The sequence below is a fragment of the Anomalospiza imberbis genome, chromosome 3, assembly GCF_031753505.1.
Source record: "Anomalospiza imberbis isolate Cuckoo-Finch-1a 21T00152 chromosome 3, ASM3175350v1, whole genome shotgun sequence".
NCBI classification, from domain to species: Eukaryota; Metazoa; Chordata; class Aves; order Passeriformes; family Viduidae; genus Anomalospiza; species Anomalospiza imberbis.
The window spans coordinates 47,009,421-47,025,545 of record NC_089683.1 but is presented as its reverse complement, the minus strand read 5'-3'; the positions used below and the strand labels follow the sequence as shown (position 1 = coordinate 47,025,545).

At 41.1% G+C, this 16,125-nt stretch overlaps 1 protein-coding gene across 1 annotated transcript; it reads right to left on the bottom strand.

The window, feature by feature from the left end:
• Positions 1-65: 65 nt before the first annotated feature.
• Positions 66-7,992, bottom strand: CCN6 (cellular communication network factor 6). The gene is made up of 5 exons (XM_068184279.1): positions 7,930-7,992; positions 4,380-4,653; positions 3,794-4,036; positions 1,182-1,375; positions 66-773 (listed from the first exon to the last, which is right to left on the bottom strand). Exons 1-5 carry the CDS (start codon positions 7,990-7,992, stop codon positions 492-494), a joined length of 1,056 nt encoding a protein of 351 aa, XP_068040380.1. The 3' UTR covers positions 66-491.
• Between the last annotated feature and the right edge of the window lie 8,133 nt (positions 7,993-16,125).

The window sequence follows — 16,125 nt, the reverse complement described above, 5'->3', positions numbered from 1 at the left end:
CTAGAGAAAGACCATCTGTTGCAAAAAGCAGTCTGACTTCAAAGTTGACAACTTCTGTTTCAAAACAGCATTGATGTGTTTTACTATTTCAGATATATAGCTGAAAAGGTTAATTTAAGAATGAAGAATGATAGTTGAAGTATTACAGAGCAATTTTTTTCCTATCAGGTTGGAGCATCTATTTGTATTTGTGGGCAAAAACTTGTTACAGTGGGGTATGAAGCTCTCTTGTTGTACCTTTCTTAGTTACCAAATATTCTTGTTTGAGCACTGCTGGTGTTAGATTCTGGAGAAGGATGTATCTCTCCGTGTAAAAACAGTTACATTTAAAAAGATGCCCTCTGGTGTTTTACAGGTGCTATTTAATAAATGAGTGAATATTCATGTGTGTAGTTTCATTACAAACACTGCTGTGGCAGGGGGTTATGCTGACTCTTCGGGCTGTGGCTGCATTGTTGCACGCCATGTGTTATAGTCAATGGTGTAATTTGTCATAGGAGTTTGAGTTGGGAAAATATATCTCCTGGAGCACTGCAAATCCTCTGACACACACACGATGTTATCCACATCATCTTCCACCTGAAGAAGCCTTCATTGGGACACTCAAACTGTACAGTGATAATTTTGGACTTATTAGGAATGCAGCACCTCTTGTCCAAGCACACTCCACAGAAAGTTAGTTTGTATCTTTGAGTAGTTGAGCATCCGGAAAAAGCTAGCTTCTCTGCTGTTGGAAGCTGGAAAGTTGGTTGACATGTTTTTCCCTTTGGAATCTTTAATATTAAAACAAAAAAAAAAAAAAACCCGAACATTAATAGCAGATCATGTAAGAAAAAGTTGCAACATTTACTTAGAAATACCTTGAAAGTTGCTCAATCTGAAAGCTGCCTGATTTTTTTCTTTTGTCAGTCAACAAACAGGAGATATTTTCAGAATGACTGTACATCAGGACAGCATTAGCAGCACTTATATTTCAGGACATTACATTCTTTTGTTTGAAATTGCACATCTGTAATTTGCTATTGAAACATGAACATTAATGGTAGAAAACATAGAAGAGTTATTTTAAAACCAGTAAAAAAGAAGTAAGTGTTTTATTAGTACTTGCTAATACATCCATTTTTCCATTAGTTCCAATATTTTAATTTTCTATTAGGAACTAATTTTATGCTAGAAAATACCTTTATTTTCTTCAGCGTATTGTTCAGACAAGGCTGGATGAAGCATAATCTCTTTTCTTTTTTCATTTCACATTTTCTGTTGTCATTGGTCACTCTGCTGGATATGCCTATGCCACAGGTCCTGGAACAGGGGGTCCAGGGAGTTGCCTGTATGAGGCACTTTTTCTTCAAAACTAGTGGTAAGCTTCTGTAAGCTAAGACAGCAATATTTTATTTATGCAGACCCAAAAGGATGAATTGAAAATGCAAGGATAAGAATTTGATTTCTGTTCATGAAGGTACTTCTGTAGGTTAACCTAAAAATGATACATAAATAACATTTATACAAAATTCAACTGAGCTGCAGTTAAGCTTTGGTGATACTGGATACTCAGATCCTACCAAGGACTATGAAATTGCATGTATTATATGACCTTCCAGTCTTATGTGATGGAAATGTTGTGTGAAAAGAGCTAATTGTGGATTTTTTATGAAATATCCAGATTTTTCTTTTATTTTAGCATAGTTTATAAAGGCTGCTGATAACATTAATATTTGTGTCTTTGTAGATATTTATAACACTTTAGGTTTTTTATTGAGGAATAAAAGTATCCAATCACTTTTAGATACCACTAAAATACCTGAGGGCTGGATTCAGTGGAGTATACTTAAAAAATGAAACAAAATTGTCATGAAAAAGTTGTACAAAAAAATATGTGGAATCTGTGCATTTATGTAAGACCACGTGCAGAATTACCTGGAATTACCAGAACTGCTGTCTACTTAGAAAGTAGACAGCAATTTAAAGATCTCATTGAAGCAAGCAGTTTAAAAGCCTGACACAGATCTGCAACAAATAAAAGGAAGTTAAATGGTTGTTTATACTTGATACATTTTTTAAAGTATGACCTAGTTACATTTCTGTGTATCTGAATTAGGTAAATCAAATAGAAATGGAAAGCCAGAAAACAAAGCAAGAGGAGTAAAATTAAACTTAGCACTTATTATCCACTCTAACAGAAAAGGGACTTTTCAAAATACATATTAGCCCATTGAGCCATCCATGGAATTCATGGACAAGTTGACAAGATACTTCTGTTGGACTGGGAAATGGGAGGGGGAAGACTTTTCTTGCATAAAAAACTTTCCAGGTGTTTTTCTTCAGAAGATTCCCAAAGAACAGCATTCTACAGCATGTACAGCCACCACAGGGACAGGGTGTTGGGTCCCTGAACCAAGCCAAATAGAAAGTGTGCTTTGCCAGCTGGGGGTCTGCTCTCAAGGCAGATGATCTATGCAGCTGATCCAAATTCCAGAATAAATGATGTGTTACAGTCAGTGAAGGAGTTACTGAAGGTTGGGCTTTAGCTTTTGAATTTGCTTAAGGGCTACAAAGTAAATGGCTTAATGCTGTTCTCCAGATAGCTGAAATATGGTTTGGGTTGAGATATATTTCAGAGGCTCACATGGTTTGGTTGCCATTGTTTTCAATACATTATGGTCTCTCTTCAATCAGATTAGCACTGTTCTTTAGAAATTAAATCTCTCTTCACTTGAAGTCAGTTGCTTTACCAAGTACTTGTTTATACAACAGCATTAAGTGTATTTCTGTTAAAAGGCTTTGATACTAGATACAGGTATTTATATAATTTGAAGTAAGGATGAACTTTTTTTTATTTTGGCTTACTTGTGTGACCACTGCTTACATGTGAGAAGTTGTCCAAACTGGACTTCAGATTTTGTAAGCAGATTGATTAATGTGAATCTACTCAGCAGTCTTTGATAAAATTTTTCTGATAAGCATTGCAATCCTTTTATTTTATTGATCCATGATGGTGATTCAATCTGCCACCAAAAAAATGGTTCTGCTTTCTGGTACCCGCATTAGCTGTAACAAAGATAACTTTCACCGTGGAAAGTCGCACATGCACAGGGAAGGAGATGGCACAAGCATAGTAGCTGTGGCCAGGGAAGGGCTGGTGTAGCTGCTTCTGGCAATGGCGCTTCCTTAGAGTGAAAAAGAGAACTAGTGTTAGCAGCAGAGCAGGAATGGAGTTAAAGGGACCTGGCAGTTAAACTCTGACCTGGCAGAGTTGCATGGACAAGCTGATGAATGCTTTTGATCAGACTGAATAAAGAACTGGGGGGAGTATTGTTCTTGCAGTGACCAACATTTGTGAATGTGGGAAAGCCAGTAAGGCAATTTTTATGATTTTCTGCTTTCTATTGAAAGAAGGGACCTGTGTCGTGTTAATATATGTATGTGAAAGCTAAGACTGCCTAACACCACAAAGCAGGAAAAAGTGGGGCAGTTCCCAGGCTGCAAAATGGCTGTCCAGCAGCACCCCTAATTGGGCTGATCCGATGAGCAGCAAACCTCTGCAGAAAGACGCTTTGGCCAATTCCCTGGTGACAGAAGCCAAAAGCCTTTTTGCTTTTCACGTTTATTAGGTTTAGAGAAATAAGTGACCTGAGAGTGAGGGGTAAGTGGGACACAGCAGTCACCCTGGCAAAGGCCTTTGAGCAAGAATTGGGCAAGTGCCAGTGTGCTGCCTGCCTGGCTGCTGGAGCCAGGGACATTAAATGCAGAAAGGCTCATGTACAGAGAAGATTACCAGTGTAGTCAGGCTCACCTGACATCAGTCTGTAGTTGGTTGATTGAAGTTGCTTGTGCTGTCCTAGGCCACAGATGGATTGTCCTGCCCTCTTCGTGCCTGGGACCCTGGCGCAGGGGCTTCCTGCTAATCTTGGTGTGAATACAGGGGTACATCCGATTGTACCACTGACACACAGGCACTTATAAAGCCGGTTGGGCTGAAAGGTCTGCCCGTTGGCATAATAAACTCCATTGAGCTCACATCCTACAGCTACCAGATCTGAAAATGGTGAACAACAGTTACTAACACATGGGTCTTGCTAAACAGAGTGCTAAAAGTGTCAGTCTTTATGACATCCACAGCTTTGCAAATCAGGCATCAATATGTCTGTCAATAACAGGCTTGTGCACAATGAACTGGTTTCACTAACGCAGGTAAGTTTAAATATAGTCCCAACCCTACTCTCAGATTCTCTGACTGAGCAGTTGGAGGACTAAATTAGGGTAAATTCTTTAGTACAGAGCTTTGCAGCACATGCAAGCAGAGCTTTCCTCCAAAACCATTCGCCTGGTGGTCCCCACCCTCTTGTATTTCAAGAAGGGAACATGAAAGAGCAACTTACATGTACACACGCCTGTTTCATACCTAGGCTCATCTTCCGAGTAGTCGCAGTAGAGCCCTTTGTGGGGATCACAGACATCTGCTTCATTGCAGGGCTCTCCTGCCTGCTTGGCACAGACCTTACAGCAGCCACAGCCATCCTTCACCAGGCTGACCCCGGGGGTGCAGGCTGGCACCGGCGGGCATCGGCATGGCCAGTGGCAAACCTCCTTGCGCTGGACTTCACCAGTTTCTGAAGGTTTATCTCCAGGCTGCTCTGGTGGGCTGTGGAAAAACTTATACATGGTGGGCTATTTTGAGCACTGAATGCACTATGGGTAGCTGGAATAGCATAAAATTAAGATGGAAAAAACTGACAAGTTGCATGAAAATACGCAACATTTCTCATTTCACGAGATCAAAAAGTGAGAGAGGCTGTGAGGACTAGGTAGAAGGCAGAGGACCATTTTCATCAGTGCCATCCACTGAGGTGTTCCACCAGTGAGCCTGGCTTACTGCTTGTACAAAACACAATTCACTGGTCTTTCTTTTGCCTTCTATAGAACAAAACTGAACAGAAGTTTAAAAAAAGTATTTTAAAGTAGATGGTGGTTTTATTGGAAGTATTTCTTCCTAGAAACCTTCTATCAAATTAATTAGCTTTTGATTCTCTATCAAATTAATTACCTTTTGATTCTTCACATTGTTTTATAACCAGCCACAGTCCTGTGTGCCAGTTCTGATGGCAAGACCCTTTTAAAAAAGGGAACCTCTTCTGAATGTTACTTTTGCTCCAAAATTTCAGTAAATGCTTGGAAGGAGCATTATAATATTTACAAATGCTCTTGTGCTAGATGCAAAAAATTAATCCCAGTAAGGGAGGCTAGTAGCTGTACTGAGTTTAATAGGTCACTTTCTAAGAGTGCATTTATTTGCATGACTAAGCCTTCATTAAATCCAGGGCTTATGGAGCAAAGACACATCTCATTTAAGAGATTTGTATCAGCAACAGGAAGTCAAGGTCTAGCCAGAATTTACTTGTTTACACATTCTGTCTCAGAATTCATGTATTTTTTTTTCTTTTTCTTCTTTTTTTTATTCTTTTTTTTTCAAGTAAAGGAAGGATGAACCAATTCTTGATGAGCTTATTTTTCTGAGGCATGGGAGCAGATTAACTCAGCACAGTGTGAAAGGATCTATTTGAGATAGCTATAGTCCATCTGCATTTTTTAAGAACTACAACTAAAACTTAGCAGTTTAGATCTTAGCATTAAATCTTTTCCTGCTTCTGATTTCAGCAGAAATGCAGATCATGGTATAGTTATTCTCCATGGATGACTGGTTCTGTAGATAAGTGGAGGCATGCGCAGCACTTGGTCACTATACAACACAGGGCCTGGAAGCCACTCTCATCACACAACTCTGACTGCCCAAAGAACAAAAGGGAAAGAAGACCCAGCCCCTCATCAGGTGCTAGTATCACCCTCAAGCTTGCAGAAAAAAAACCCCAAAATATATAACCTGTCTTTTTTTTTCTGGGCATGTGAAGCCCAGCCTATCAGTTTCTGTCTGTTCCTCCAAGCTGTAAGGATCTACTGGTGTAGAAATCACCTCCAGCAGAGATGCTGAGGGAAAGGGGTCATTCAGCTGGGGCTCCTTGCTGCTTAATTTTCAAACTGGAAGTATCTGCAGAGTTCAGCATTTCATGTGTCATAGCCCAGGAAAGGTCTTGCAGCATAATTGAGCTGGCTTAATTGAATGCAGTAGTAAATGACCTTTTAAAAGCATTTTTTCTACTTCTAATTTCCATTTGTCATGGTCATTTACAACTATACTTATGATATCTTAATCTGCAGCTACTAATGAAGCTCCAAAGTAGTAGCTTTCAAGTTCGTTTGGCTGAATGATTTTTAAGCTAGATATTAATTTCCATAAGCAATTCATATAGTAAATGGATGTTAAACAATGTGATGGGGTATTCCATGCAGTATGAAGAAGATCATTTCATAAATGTGTCATTTGTTAAAGGATTTCTTCTAATCCTTTTTACCTAAATTCAACAATTATACAGAAACAATTAACTCAAGTATACTTTTTAAGTCAGCTAAGCCTTTCCTATAAACCATAGTGTTAATTTGATGAATGTGTGCATTGGAATATAAAGGTTCTTAAAGGATTCTTGTGGAAACAAGACAAGCAGGTGTTCCTATACATTTAGCAGTGTTTAAGACAATACAGTTGCTTTAGGAAACAGTTCCTTGCTGCTTCTTTCTTTAGAAGCAGAATACTATTATTATTATCATCATCATCATCATCATCATCAGGAATATGGCCATATGCCAGCAATATGAGGTTATGTGGCTTGAATCAGATATCATGTTTCAAATGGGTTTGTGTAGCAAGAAGTAATCTTATGTGCTTCAACCAATATGTTTAATTTGTATTACAAATTGAAACCTACTTTAAACTACAAACTTCTACTTAGGGAGTTTTCTCTCCTTTTTTTAGGGAAAGATGTCAGCTGAAAGGTGGGAGACTAAAAAGTTCTTACAAAGTAAGAAGAACACCATCAGGCAAATATCTGACAGTTTTAACTGCGGAATTACTGAGAACTTCAGCTTACATGAAAAATCGACATATCTGTTAAGTCACAATGAAAATGTAAAGTTTGCTTGTATAGTTTACAGGTCAAATGTTTTTCTAATTTGTGCTTCCCCAAGTTTCTATACCAAAGCTATTCACATCACACAAGCCCCTTGCATACTTTTCCTGATCCTATGGGCAGATCAGAAAATGAGACCATTGTGTCAGAACCCTTCATGTGCTGTTTGTTTTCCTATGTTTTTAAGATTGAACAAGGTCAGTATGGCATAAATAAGCAAATAGCAAAATAGGTAATGTATTATCACTAGTGTTTGGTTATCTTAGTCTGGCTTTAAATAGGCAGAAAGGGGAGAGAGACAGCCATTTGAAAATTCTGTTGACATTCATCTTAATTGTAAAGGAAAAATACACTGTATACACAAAGTGGATTTTCAAAATTAGGTAAATAAGTCATGAAATTGGCCTTTGACACAAATACATTTAGAAAAAGCTATCACTTAAAATTCTCATAAGAGACAAAGTATAACACAGCCCAGGTGCCTTTGTCATTTGTAAAACTAGCCTGAAGCTAGACTGCTGCATATATACATGTATATATGGAATATATACACGGATAAGATGTTTACTTTCTTACTGCATCAGATATTAATTTTTGCTTATATTAAAAAAAAAAAAAAAAAAAAAAAGAAAAGAAAAAAAAGCAAGGTCAGTGACAATTTAATCTTCCCTAACACTTTTTTCTTCCCACCAAGTCATATTAATGTACAGAGAGGAAAAAAATTACCAAAACATGATTGATGCAGTAAATAAGCTGCGAATGAAATTTACTCAGGAGTAGGGAATGGCTCCTTATTATTTATGAGGGATTTACTGCTCTGAAATTTAATTCATCATAAAACAAATAAAAACTTTTAACCAGGACAAGGTGAAGAAGGGGAAAATCTTTTTCTTCTTTTTAATGAACTTACCTGTTGAGTATAAGGGATGATGAAGATGGTGGGAACAAGGAGCCACCGCATGTTCCTGCACATTCAGAAGTGAAACTGGGAGATAGGGAACAGGCTGAGCTGTGTCAGAGGAAGCACTGAACACAAAGCTCTCCTCTGTCTCCCTTGCCAACCCAACTTTCCCCAGCACATGCACGAACACATACACACATTCACACTTGAAATTCTCCTCTTCATACTGAACCAGCTTCACACTGAAATGTCCAACTGGCCTTCTTTTCTCTGCCCACTGCTAGAATACAGATTTTCACATCCTGTTTGATCCCATCCAGCTGATTCAGCCAGATTTAATTGAGGTTGGGTAGGGTGACATCTGATTCTTTGTCTTGCTGCTGGAAATGCAGTATTATTTTTAACTTGTCTTTAAATCTATATTGCAGGAATTTCTGAAATCTGAAGGGCAGAGCCCCAAATACATGTACTTTTTGAGATGGAGAAAGCAGAGTTCTTCAAAATTTCTAATGTATTGTGCCTACCAAATCACTGCATAAAAATTCAGTCAGTACATGCTCTCTAAAGAGGGAAGGAGATGCTACACGGTGTTAAAATGCTGCTACATATTCAACACTGTTTCTTTCCATGGAACCCTAATGGGGAAACCCAAACTATAATGTACTTTTCCCTGAAGTATGCACCTTGTCTTATTGCTGTGTCACCGCAAGATTGTTCAAATCTCCTAATTCCCTCCCCATTAACACTATCAAGGTGATGTGTTTGATTTTTAGGCTAACAAGTGAGGGTCTCCAGGGTAAGACAAAAGCTCCAGCCCTGCAGCAGTGGTGTTGGTGGTGCCCTGGTAAATGTTTCTCTTTCACATTTGTCCTTGCTTAGGCACCTCCTGAAGCCCACAAGTTACTAGGGGAGGCTGCCAAAGACCACACTGACACAGCAGCTGTGCATGGACAGAGGCAGTAGTGGGAGTAGGGAATCAAATCCAGTCCAAGCACTTCTGTTTGACTCCTAGACTTGGAGCACCACATGCTCTCTGTGGTTACAAATGCACCCTGAACTGCCCCTCCAAACTCTTAAGCATTTAGCTCTAAAACACTGAAAAACTGCTTTTCTTTAATACAGTCAGTTTGTCACATAACTTGAGATGAAGTCCAGGCAGTACCTGGGTGACAAGTGGATGCAGCAGATCATTTCATTATGTTACTCTGGTGTGTAGCAGTGCAGACTGAAGCTTGTGTTTCCCCTTGAAAGCTTATGAACATAGCACACAGGTTTCTCTAAAGTCTCTTCTGTATACTATCAAAACATAGCTTCTTTCCTAGAATCAGAAGATGGTTGAGGCTGGAAGAGGGCCCAGGGGGTCTCTAGTCCAAGCCCAGCTCAAGCACGGTTCTCTCTGAGATCAGACTGCTCTACTCATGGCTCTGTCTATTTGGATCTGGAAAACCTCCAAGGGTGGAGGCTGCTAAACCTCTCCTGGCAGCCTTTCAGAGGGATAATAATGAGCTATGCCAGCTGTCTGAGGAGATTCCAGGTTCACTTTTCTCTTGCAGCCCCAAAGACACCCCTTTCACTCTCCAGCCTGTAAGAAGTGAGGAAAGCCAGAGGACTAGCAAATCCATTCTTCTTCTAGTACTGCAAGGGGAGCACACAGCATTTGAAATGTGTATTTTCTCTTTGCATTGCAGAGATAAAGAATGTGACCAGTGCAGTACTGGGAATGCTCTGTGTGAGCTGGCAAAGACTGGTCTGATGTTAATAATTGCCCCCAGTCTTGGGAAATAGGAGAGAGATATTTCTGTAGGATTATCCATTGGTTTTATATGGTGTATTTTGCTGGAATCACCTGGAGAACATGTTATCTGAGCTTTAGAGAGTGAGACTTCAAAACTGTGGTTAGAGTATAATTAAGCTGATTGATTGAAAATATTGGGTTTTGAAGGAGTGGGAGGAATGCTCCTCCCTGAGGAAGACATTTTGGTGATATAACACATTAAAATGTGATCTTAGGCAGCTGGATGAATGCTCGTGTGTGTGCAAATCAATCAGCATACCTCTTCAGCCTGAGAAGGGCCTGCTGCTAGGAGCACCACTCCTGCTATAGTAGGACTCAGCTCTCCAGAACAACGATGAGCCTTCACTGCCTTTCCCTAACAAATGCACTTAAGTGAGGCTGGACCTTGCAGTATCTGCAGTCCTGATCCCTGCATGCATAAGTAGCCATAAGACCACAAAGACAGCAACACTTACTCCTGTGCATAAATAGTGCACCAGGGCTTTGACTATTGAGTATGGGAGTCTGTGTCTCTGCTAGTATTAGCTCTGATTTCAATAAATGGAGGTGATCTGCCCTTTTCATCTCCTGCAGGTTTTTACTGATCCCCCACAACTTAAGAACTAATGTTTTTAATGCCATGTCCAGACTCAGCAATAGTTTGTATGCATCCTCTAAATCTCCCTTGCAGATTTGATTACACAAAGCATCATTCATTTCCTGAACTAAACCTGCTCTGCTATCTGGTGCCATTCTAATACCACCCTGAATGGAAATGTAATTTAGCTGTATATTCAGTGACCTCTACATACTGCATACATCTCTTTGGTGAAAAAAAATCATCTTCCCATCTGTGAAATATGCCATGTAAACCCATTGTTTTAAGAGATAGAAAAGTATGAGTTATAAACCCATAAATTGATATAACCATGCATTCTAACTGGATACAAGGTCTTTGACAAAATGCCAGAGGTATTAGTTATTCATACTTCTTGTGGGCCAGGATTTTCAATACTCCCAAATGGGCTTGGTGGAGTTACTGCAATAAAATCCATCAAAGCCGGGGTTGGGTTTGGTCGTTCCTAATAACTGGGTGTTAGTTACAGACCCACACCAGAGCTGGGGGTTCACCTTTTGGCAGGAAGGTTTTTGCATGTTGTCCTGTTTTGTTGTTCTTGGGCAGAGACTCCTCTGTTTCAGTCAAACCTACAGTTTGTGTCTCTTCATTCAAATAAATAAATAGATGGGTAAAAAGTAATAGGAACACTATATGACAACATATTGCCCTTGGCTCTCCCTGTCTCACATGCTGTTTGCTCACTTGGGCTTTGGAAGGAAGCTGCCTTTTTCAAAAAACAGTGCTCCAAAAAACACTGATGGATTTTGCTAGGAGGTCTGCTTGCTATTGTTGGCAACTTGGGCACGTTGAGGCACAGACATCTCCCTGCTGGGAGTGGCAGGTTTGTTGCCAAGCAGCATGGCATGCACCAGGTCATGGGATTAGCCATGCTCAAAGATATGGCTTCCTCAGCTGGAAGCCTGAGGCCAGGAGCTGTGATGGTCCTTGCAGAGGAATCACCCACCCACCACCAATGCACTGTTGTAAGGTTCCTCTCTTCTCTGCTGGTCAGCTACTCAGCTTTTGTAAATTTGGGCCATCTCTGCTTCTCTTCAAATTGAGTTTCAAACAAAAGTTGCCCTCAAAAATGTTCCATACCTCTCCTCCTGGAGCACCACCAACAACAGCACATTCTCAACAAGCTGACTAAGGAATTTCTCCCAGGATGATGGGGGTATTTCCAGTGGGACAGAAATTCATCTTATCCTGCATCTTATCCAGCATATCCTGCATATCACTTCAACAACAGCATGTGCAACACCAAGGTTGCTGTTGCAGGGGTAGAAATGCTTTGTACAAGGGCAGCTATACCATGCTCCCCACAGTGTGCCACTGTTTCTGTTTCAGCTGTGCTCTGCTTCCAAACTAATTCATAAAGTTTCTCTGAGCTATAACAGGCAACCTCATATATGAAGATATTTACATGCAGATTTAAGACTAGGTCCCATTTTCAAAACTGATTTATGCAGGTAGTTGTCTGTATCTTATTTTCTTCTAACAGGCCTTAAACACAAAAAATATGCCATAAAGTGCTTGTATTCCAAAGCACACATCTCTGAAATGTGAAACTAGGAATTCTCAGAATTTTTTAAGTTGAATTTGTCTTTGTCATCAAAGACAGCCTGACTTTCCATGTCTCTGGTCAACAGATTGTGGTAGTCTGTTATTTTACAGTTGGTTCTTCTGTGGTAGGTTTTAATATTCCTTGTTATAAGTTTGTAATGTTTCAGTACCCCATTCAGCTTCCCTAATGGTCCAGTCCTGAGTTGTTTGCCACAGTTCTCCTGGCCAAAATGTACGTCAATCCACATGTCAATCCACTTGTATACCTCCCTGTTCCCTTGTCTCACCCCTGTCTGTGAAAGATAGCGCGCTTCTTTGGTTCTAGAGTGTGCCCTGTCTTTCATCCCTTCCTCAGGGCAGAACTGGGTTGTGGGGCTTGCTCCCTCCCCATGTTGGCTTCTACTGGGGAGCCCTGGCCCTGCACCCCTCCCCTGATGCCCTCCTATTGGTCAAAGGTTGTGTCCTCCCCGTGTTCCCTCTATCCTATAAAGTAGCCCCTTCAGGTTCAGATTTGGTTCACTTGCTCTGCCCCGACTTTGACATTAAATGTTTGAAGATTCAGACAAGTGTCCTTCCCTTATTCCTCTGCCTCGGTTTCCTCGTGCTCTGTGCCTCTGCTGTGCTACCCACGCCGCAGCAATCACCGCCACCCGCGACAGTATTGGCAGAGACTTGGGGGCGGCCACACGTGTGCCTGCCCTGCGGCCACAAGCGGGACAGCGAGCCGGCCAACCTCCATCCCATGGCCACCGAGAGCCAGGCACAACAGATCATTTGAAAATATCTCTACACACTGAACAGGATCAGTCTGTGCTCTGTCTAGCTCTGTAGGGCAGGCTCTGTGCAATCAATCCAGAAAGGCACAGGCTGCAAAAAGCAAGCCATAGTGAAGGAATAAAAATGAAGACAAATTGGGACCCACTGAGCAAGGCAAAGAAGCTCAACTGCACTGAGCTAACCTATTACACGCTGGAATTGGCCGGTTCTGCACACAGTGCGGCGGCTCTGCTTTTTTCAGTTTGATGCTGAATTCACTGTGGCAGAATAAACTCAGATCAGCCCAAACCGTATTTGCAGATCAGCTTTTCTCTTCAGAGCCCAGCTCTGTGGGCACCCCAGTGCTGGCAGCTCCAGCCTCCCCTACCTTTCTCCCCCACAGCTGGGCTGCTTTGCAGAGCAGGCAGACAGCTGCTCCTCAGGGAGAAGCGCCGTCAGGATAAATATTTGAGCAGGGCGGCTAATCCTGCCTGTCAGGAGACATGTGAATGTCCACTGAGGCTTGTACAGTTCTCAAAGGGTTTCCATTGTTAGTTATAGGAGGAAATAGTAAAGCAGCTTCCCAAACTCCTGAACTATTTACACATGTAGTTTGTGTGCCAGCTGAAAAACATTCCTGATGGAAATGAAAATAAGGTCCTAGTCAATGTCCTACCCAAACCTTCCTTGAAGGTAAGGCATGGGAGAGACACAAAAAAAGAGTTGTATTTTTTCCCAAGCCATCAGTTGGGGCTTTTTTAAATTTTTATTTTATTCTCAGTACATGCTTTATTAACATTAAAAAAAAAAATCCCACATAAATACTAATGCATTCACATTGCTATGTCCGGATTTATTTTGGCACTGAAATGTAAACTCATCTCTTTGGTCTACAGGAAAAGTATATTATGCTCTCTACAGACCCAGAAACACATGTAAGTTGTAGGGCACTGGCCAGATCTGGTGCCCATTTTTCATGCCAGCTGTCTCAGGAAGTGAAACAGCTTAGAGAGGGGAAGGAAGGCTGTGCCTGCTCTTCTCCCTGCTGGTGGCATCATCTCCACTTCTTTCTCCTCATGAATGAAGAAGGTCACCACCACATCCCTCCTCCTGCACACAAGGAAGCTGCTCCAAGTTTCCGGGCTGAAAGGATTTATTCCTTCATTTGACAGGTACATTAAAAATAGCAGAAGCTGGGGAACTAGTGGTGGAAAGTCCAAAGAGCAAATGCTGGGTGGGCACAGCAGATCTGGCCAGGGTCCAGAGTTCACAAAGATGGTAACAGCCCATGTTCAGATGCTTGAATGGGAAGATTTTGGAAAGGGCATAAGAGAGTTCTTGTCCCAGCCCACAGGCTATGTCTTTCAGGGTCTACAAAGCAATGAATTATCCAAGAGAAAAAAACCTCATACCTCTTTATGACAAGGGCATGGAAATGAAGGGTATGAAATTTCTTTCTTTTTCTACTTAAGAATCTCACCTCAGTGTATCTGTATCAAAGTGCAAAACATATGGGAAACTCAGTTTAAGCATTCACACTTCTTTTTTTCTTCATTTTCCTCTAGAGAAAAAACATCAAAATCTACAAACATCCCATCAAAACCCCACATCAACTCAAAAGAGGGATTGCAGTCTTGCCCAACTTGCAGGAAAATGCAGCTGAGTTGTGTTGGGTTGGCCCCCTCAACAATTCAGTTGTATAGTTATCATTCCTCTTGCATGCCTACTGCAGAATTCCCTGTAAATCATCAGGGGAAAAGCAAACAAACACCTCTGTTGCACAACTATGTCCATTTATTTTATCCCAATGCTTTGGTCCAAATAACATGCTCACCATCACCACCAGGATGAAAGAGAAGAGATGCCAGGAAGGAATCAGCAGGTGACTTGCCCAAGTCTCCTTTGCCATGTGGGTGGGAGGGGAAGGATAGGAAAAAAAAACAGGAAGGGGTTAAGGCAGAAGTCTCCTGGTGAATGATTGCATCTGAATCAGGCATTTCCAATCCAGAAAAGCCCACAGGACAGTTCAAACAAGAGAATTATGTGTCTGGGATCCAAGGTTGTCAATACTGTTTTGCTTAAAGGATTATTTCATTTTTACTTTCTATAAATGTGTCCTATTGATAGCTACAAAACTCTCCATATCTATTCTGCAAAAGTTGCACCTCAAAGATGTCACCTTATGTTTTTTTGCCTCATTAAAATTCTGTTTCCTCACATGGTGGGGGACATGGTGCTGACTCCAAGTGGGAGAATGCAGTGGCAGAAAGCAAAACTAGGGAAATCTAAATGGAAGAGAGAAACAGAATGTTTAGTGCTGCTGGAGCCAGATCATTCATGAGACAGGTGTCCTGTCATTACTGCTCCGGTGTCCTGCCTAGGAGACTTCAGCTATGGCTGAGGGGTGCAGGCACTGTACCTAATACCTCATCCTACCATTCCTGCTGACCAGTTACCAGAGGAAGGATACCCTGGAGTACCTGGGCAGACACCCAGGAGGCTTCTGAATAAACCACGCATGGCTAATTAGGAAAAAGGAAGAAATCCTTCCCAATGTAATTTAAAGCAAGAAAGATATTAGGGTTTTCTTTTATATATTCTCAATAATGCATCTATGCATCTAACCCTCGCCTTTTTAGATCTCATTCGGACCATCTTAAATTCACTGGAGAAATGCTCAGTCTTGCATTAGGTACAGCCCTGCCATCTGTCAGATTTTTTTTTTAATTAAACACTTGTTTAATATCAGGGGGGGGAAATTGCAGCAGTGGCTTGGTTATTTATTTCAGTCAAATACATGCTTGCTCTCCTAAATGACTTCAGAAACAAGCAGTAACCGACATTTCCTGGGGAATCCATTTCTTCTGGGACCTTATCCAGACATCCCAAGGTTGGACTCCTGCCTCAGAGCCTGTCTCACCAAGAGTGTAAACCAGCTTGAGTGATAGCAACATCCCCCTTCTGTGGGCATCTTCATGCATGAAAAGGAAAAGGTTAATTTTAAGGGAAAAAGGTTGGGATTTTTTCTCATAATACTAACAGGTCATGTATGTTTATCTATGCTCCAGAGAGACTCTCTGAGGAAAGACTACCAAGGTACCAAAAGTCCCTTTAACTAAAGAAAGAGAGGGATAAGAAGACACAACAATGGGAACCTCAAGCCAGACAAATTCTTGTATTTAACAGAATGAAATACAATGCAATATATGGAGGCATGTGGCAGTTCTCTGCCTTTTTTTAGGTGAGATTCCCTTAAGTGTCCTCCAATGGGGACAGGTACGTGTCAGCTAGGAGACCTTTCTGTTTCTGGAGAACCACAGGTACTTTCATGATGCAGATCATTTCTTCAAATGGACACTTCATCTTCAGGCTGAAATGAATTGCATCTGTTTGAGTATCTCTGTACCTTTTTGTCTCTGGTGACCATGCTGGGATCTTGGGGTGACATCTGATGAGACAAGTGTGAGTTTTCTGTCTAGGCATCTCTCTGGCA